This window comes from Centruroides sculpturatus, unplaced genomic scaffold (assembly GCF_000671375.1).
Source record: "Centruroides sculpturatus isolate CEXI.00-Female unplaced genomic scaffold, Cexi_2.0 scaffold278, whole genome shotgun sequence".
Taxonomy (NCBI): Eukaryota; Metazoa; Arthropoda; class Arachnida; order Scorpiones; family Buthidae; genus Centruroides; species Centruroides sculpturatus.
The window spans coordinates 487,555-493,388 of NW_019384546.1; the positions used below are offsets into that span (position 1 = coordinate 487,555).

The 5,834-nt window shown below is 26.4% G+C and overlaps 2 protein-coding genes across 3 annotated transcripts in view; both read right to left on the reverse strand.

Moving 5' to 3' along the window:
- The window catches only part of LOC111623509 (probable G-protein coupled receptor 158), a 27,703-nt gene that overhangs the window by 16,856 nt on the left and 5,013 nt on the right, over window positions 1-5,834 (reverse strand). For both annotated transcript variants that reach the window (XM_023366109.1, XM_023366110.1), the window contains exon 3: window positions 1,106-1,214. In XM_023366109.1, coding sequence (XP_023221877.1) covers window positions 1,106-1,214 — 109 coding nt within the window. The remainder of the gene's footprint in view (window positions 1-1,105; window positions 1,215-5,834) is intronic.
- LOC111623510 lies at window positions 1,255-3,612 on the reverse strand. Its single transcript, XM_023366111.1, has 5 exons — window positions 3,429-3,612; window positions 3,269-3,355; window positions 1,776-1,913; window positions 1,565-1,705; window positions 1,255-1,482 (listed from the first exon to the last, which is right to left on the reverse strand). The coding sequence occupies exons 1-5, from the start codon at window positions 3,567-3,569 to the stop codon at window positions 1,441-1,443; spliced, it is 549 nt and encodes a 182-aa protein (XP_023221879.1). The 5' UTR covers window positions 3,570-3,612; the 3' UTR covers window positions 1,255-1,440.

The following is a 5,834-nucleotide window of genomic DNA, read 5'->3' on the forward strand; positions in this document are numbered from 1 at the left end:
TAGGGAATCTATTGAATCTAATATAACAGATGTAATTATATTGAACTTGCTTATTTATTAAGTGCGTTAGATAATCTATTAATTAAAAATACATTTAAAGAAGTGTACGATTTTACTGGCTTATCGAACAAACGAATACGAATGAACCCTAGACCGTCGTTGACTGATTGCCCCTGGAAGTCGGCTTCTTACAGAAACGCATCTTCCCTATCATCAAATGTCACGGCACGCTACTGAAAATTAGGCAATTGAAATAATAATAATATAATTATATAAAATTTATTTTTATTATTATTAATTGTGTGAATTCATATGAAATAACGGTTGAGTGAATCGTCTGATGCATCGCATATTTTAACTATATTTTTATTTATTTATTTAAAAATCAAATTTTCAAATTTCAAAAATCAAATTTTCAAAATCAAAAATTCAAATTTGATTTTAAATATTTAAATTAAATAATTTAAATATTTAAAAATTTCATGAATTGCTTTGTATTATTTTCTGCATTAAAATAATTTGTATAGCTTTTATTGTCGAAGATTGAATTGGCTGCCATAGATATGTTACTGTTCCATTAGATTTTTCAATATATATATATATATATATATTGAATATATTGAAATAAAATAAATCAAATTATACATAATAAACTTGATATACCGCTTACTTCTAAGAAACGTATCATTACGAAATAATATATTAAAATTATCCCCCAGAAAGTATTTAAAATAATTGGACTGCAATTTGAAAAAAATTGTAGACCACTATCGTCCGTCTGCCTGTCTTTCCTTAATATAGAGAACAGAGTTAGATAGATAAAAGTCGAGACCAGATATGGAAACATTTGGGGTAGAAAACTCCGATTAACTATACACGAACTTACGATATAAAATAAAAGTTATGTTATTTCAATTCAAAAATTTTCCTCCAAAAGGTGTTAGATAGATGAACTGCACAACTCTATTGTTAAAGGAAAAGTATGATTTACAGGGGCAAGGCACTATTAATTTAAGATGGAGAGCATATATTTTAAATTAAATAAATTAAAAATTGCAGTCCGACAATAAATAATTGCTCGTTTAAATATAAATTACTAACTTACCCTTGTAGTAATTCGTTCACATTTATGAGTCCCAGCAAACAGAGAATCGTCATTTGCACACTGGTTAATATCCAAGTTTCGCAAATCAAAACTTAAAGCAACTACGCCTCTAGAAGAAAAAAAGGGTCAGAAAAANAACAGATGCCAACACACCAAATTTTTTTTTGGCCTTTTCTTTTTACTTGGACTTGGGAGGGGTCAAAATGTGGAGATTTGCAAAAAGCTCCAAGGGTCAAATTTGACACAATTTCAATACTTTCCCTCATTATGTATACATAACAGCCGGGAAAGTAAAAACCAGAGGTTTCCTAATCTGGATATAAAAAACACATTTACTATTGTGACAAATGAGAATCTGTGATTGGATGGGTTTGCAGCTGCAAAATAAAGAAAAAAAATTTTGTAAATTATGCTGCAACGTTAAATGTCTAAATGCGTAATGTTAATTGTCATGTTTACCGTTATGATCTGCTGCTTGATGGAATCTCCAGAACCAATGCCATTCCCATTACTTGAGATCACTTTTAATGGCGAATGTATCACGATTACGCTTCCCAGATTCGAAAGCACTTGCGTTCCCTTTAATCCCTCGACTATCACCTGAAATACGTTACATATTTGAGCGGTTATAATTTATTAAACAATAAAGAAGAATTGGAAATTTAAATACCTGATGAGATAAGAGTGGCTGATTTGTCATTTCTAACGAGGATGTATTGTTAAAAGGAATGCTAAAAGTAAGTTGTTGCTGTTCTTCTGCATCATTCTCTAAGGCCGGTAATACTTGTGATGTTACTGAATCTTGCGTCTAAAATGAAATAATGTTGCATAAAATTTTCTACATTAAATTTGAGAAAGAAACATAATTAAAAATTACAATTCTAATTCATTAAATTGTTTGTGTGTATATATATTAATATATATATTTGGAATTCTAAACATTTCCCAAGACTTAAATCTATAAAATGCAGTCTGAGAAAATCAATATAATTGGATGATGGTAGGTTACAAAATTTTAAATCTATTATTTTTTTAATAATAAATGCTGAATATTTGGATTCAGAATAATTTCATTTTGCACAATTTCAATACAATAGTTGAATGTTTTAATAATACTTTTTTTTTTATGTTAAAAACCACAGATTAGAAGAATAATTTCAATATTGTACTAGCTGAAACACAAAATTAGAAAATCTATACATCAGGATCTTCCAAAAAGAATGCTACCATTTTAATTATTATTCAAGGATGTTGTAACATAAGTTAAAACATTGGAAAACTGTTCAAGTTTTGCATTTGCCCATCACAATTTCTCAATGTGTGCACCTCTTGTCACATGGAACAAATTCTTACACAGGCTATGGCATACCCAGTGTCACTCCTCTCACAGCAGCCACAGCCACAATTCTATGGCTCATATGGATTACTTGTGTTGCACGATGATGAGTGATAATGACTTTGTATGCTGCGGAACACACACTGCCTTCTCTGTTGTGGAATAGCCACTTGCTAGCAATGTTTCCTACAGGTAGTATGCGATGAGATGCTCGAATGCGTATGGGAGATCAGATGATTACTCTATTGATTGGTGTTATGTTGCATATTTCTCAGATAATAATTAACATAATTAAAGTAATTTAAAATAGTAGCATTTGTTTTCAAAGAACCTGTATATCATATATTTTCATTTGTAATGGAAGACTTTGTATTTAACACAAAAAAAGAAACTAAGTATTATATTAAAGAAAACTATCAATGGAAAGGTTTTAAATCTGTTAATAACATCTATAATATTTAATGAACATTCAAACATTTTCTTTTTTGTTACAAAATGGAAAGGATAAATGATTCTACAGAATCCATTAATTATAAATGGATTAACTACAATCTCTTTATTTTAGGAATTTTATAGAAAATATATTCGTCTGAACATGAAAATACTTAACACATGTTAAACTACTAAAAAAAATACTTAAAATTTATAAGTCATAATTACACAGAATAATTTGTTTAACTGTTCATTACAAAGTATGGATATTATAACTGGTAGATAATTTTATATTTTATAAAATTAAATTAGCATGTACAAAACTAAAATATCAGAATATATCACAATATAAGAATTATATAAGTAATTGAATGATTTATTAAATAAATGCAAACCTCTTGCTTTTTTGTAGTTAAATCTTTCAGTTTCTGTGCTTTATTATTATTATTTATAGAACTTTCATTTTCTTCTATAAGATTTCCCTAAAATCATATAAATTCTATATAAATAACAATTAAAAATAAATGTATGTATGACGCCAATATGTTATCTTACCTTCAGTGCACTTTCTTCAGAGAGATTTACGTGATTCTGTGACACACTTTCCATATTTGTCTGAAGAGTGGTAATCGGTAATGAATCGGATGTTGAGACAGATTCTGTACAAATATTCAGAGCTATGTTGTTCGACGACATTATTGTTTCGCACAAAAATGCCAAAGTTCCATCTTCAATATTTTCGGGTCTGAAAATGAATTTATCAAATTATTTCAAAAGTAAAAATAAGATGCAATAAATTTTGATTTTATATTTGAATTTCAATTCATTGCCAGAATGAAAAGAACAATCAAGTTAAATTAATATCATTTGCATTTTTTAAAATCTAAATAATATGTTTTAATGAGCAATGTTTTCATAAAAAATGCATAATGTCTTATTACAAAAATGTCACAGTAAATGTGTTAAAGGAGCACTATACCTATTCAATTCTAGCAAAAGTTAAACTATTGAGAGATTCAGTAAAAAAAAAAAAAAAAAACACTAATTTTTAATTTTAACAGCAAATATCCAAGCTTCACCAACAATCTTTCCTGTTGTTCAAACTTTTATGTGAAATTAAAAAAAAATATAGTTTTAATCCATACAATTAATTATAAAAATTAATCACAAATCGCAACATTTTTATGTAATTTTAACGTGTTGCTTATTAAAATACGCGCGAGTCGAGGATTTATCAGTTCGTATCAGAAAATGGTTACATGCCAACAGTAGCTTGAATGTGAAGACCACACCCAAGCTTCTGTTAGAATCTGTGATCAATTTTTCTCATCTTACACGATTTCTTCTTTTAATACCTTTATTAAACTTAAATAAACTTAATTTGGTATTTTTGTATGACTACTGTTATTGTTTGTTTTAAACAATTACAACATTGAATTGTTTTGTTCTATAATGTATCTGTTAAGTATAAAAATCTTCAAAAGAAATTCAAATGCAATAAATATAATCATCTTACTAAATAGATAATTTTAATAACTTTTGAAGAGAGTTCATTTATAATTTGATTTCAAAGTTAATAATTAAGTTAGTCCAAATTTAGAATTTTGTTTGTCCATATCTAAGATAACATCTCTAATGAGGATAGCCATATGTCTACGTATTTTAAATGCGAGGCAATGTCTAATGTTTGATTCCTATTCATCAGTTTGTCCAGTTAATGTGATTTTCACATTATCGCATGATATTAAAATTTATTTTCTGAGATATTAAGCTAAGATTACTTATCTTTATAGTAGTATGTAAATTTATTAATTTTTCTATCGTAATTATTTTCTGATATGACATTTTATTTAAATAATAGTATATATATATATATATTGTGTTTGCTGTATATATATATATATATATAGCAAACATGTTATTTGTCTACTCTCAATTAAGTGTACAGTACATCAAGATACCAACAAAATTTAAATATAAAAAATATGTAGGCTAATAATTCCTCAAACATAATTAATTAACAAGTTATATATAAAACTACAATAATTAATAGAGAAGTTGCGGCCGAAGTTTTCGTCTTTAAAACGTGAACGTCGAACGTCGAGCGCGGCACTCGACGTTTGACGTTCACGTTTTAAAGATGAAAACTTCGGCCGCAACTTCGCTAATATTAAGCATTTAATTAATTAAGATTATTCACTTAAAAGAATACTGATTTAAGTTTTAATTAATGTTAAAAGCATATATTTTTTTTCAATAAAATAATTTTAAAACTTTATTAGTTTTAAGATTGAATATGTATATTAAGTTATTCATTCATTTATTTAAAATTTGAAGAGATTAAACAACCACAGGAAGATTTGACAGGCGAAAGTCAATTAACGCTTTAAACATTTAACAATATCAACGAATTAAAATTAGAAATGATATTATCAGAAAACGATTTTCTTATTTTAATTCGAGAGTAAACTAAATTTGAATGCATTGTTAAATTCGAGACAATTACAAAAATAAAAATAAAAATAAATAAATAAAATATAAAATAATACTGTATCATAAAAATAAATGTTGAACTAGCTAAAATATAATAATTTATTATGAATACAAAATATAATATAACGTATAGTAAATTTAAAAATAAAAATTTTATGATATCCAAAGTAAAACTTAACAATGGAAAACTCTATTCCATTTTAAAATATATCAAATATTAAACTGTCGAAAGATTTATGATTTTAAAATGAAATGAGAATAATCAAAATCGACAAGATGTTAACATTAAACGTTTCCAGGTAACATTTAAAAAAATGTAGCTACTTTAGGAACCAGAATATGATAGCTTTTAATAAGAAAAAAAAAATTCAAATTACAAATTCTATTTGTTTCTCTTGAATTTTTATTAATATTTATATATCCTCTCATAAAGTAACTCATGTAAGACTACAGATTATATATATATAT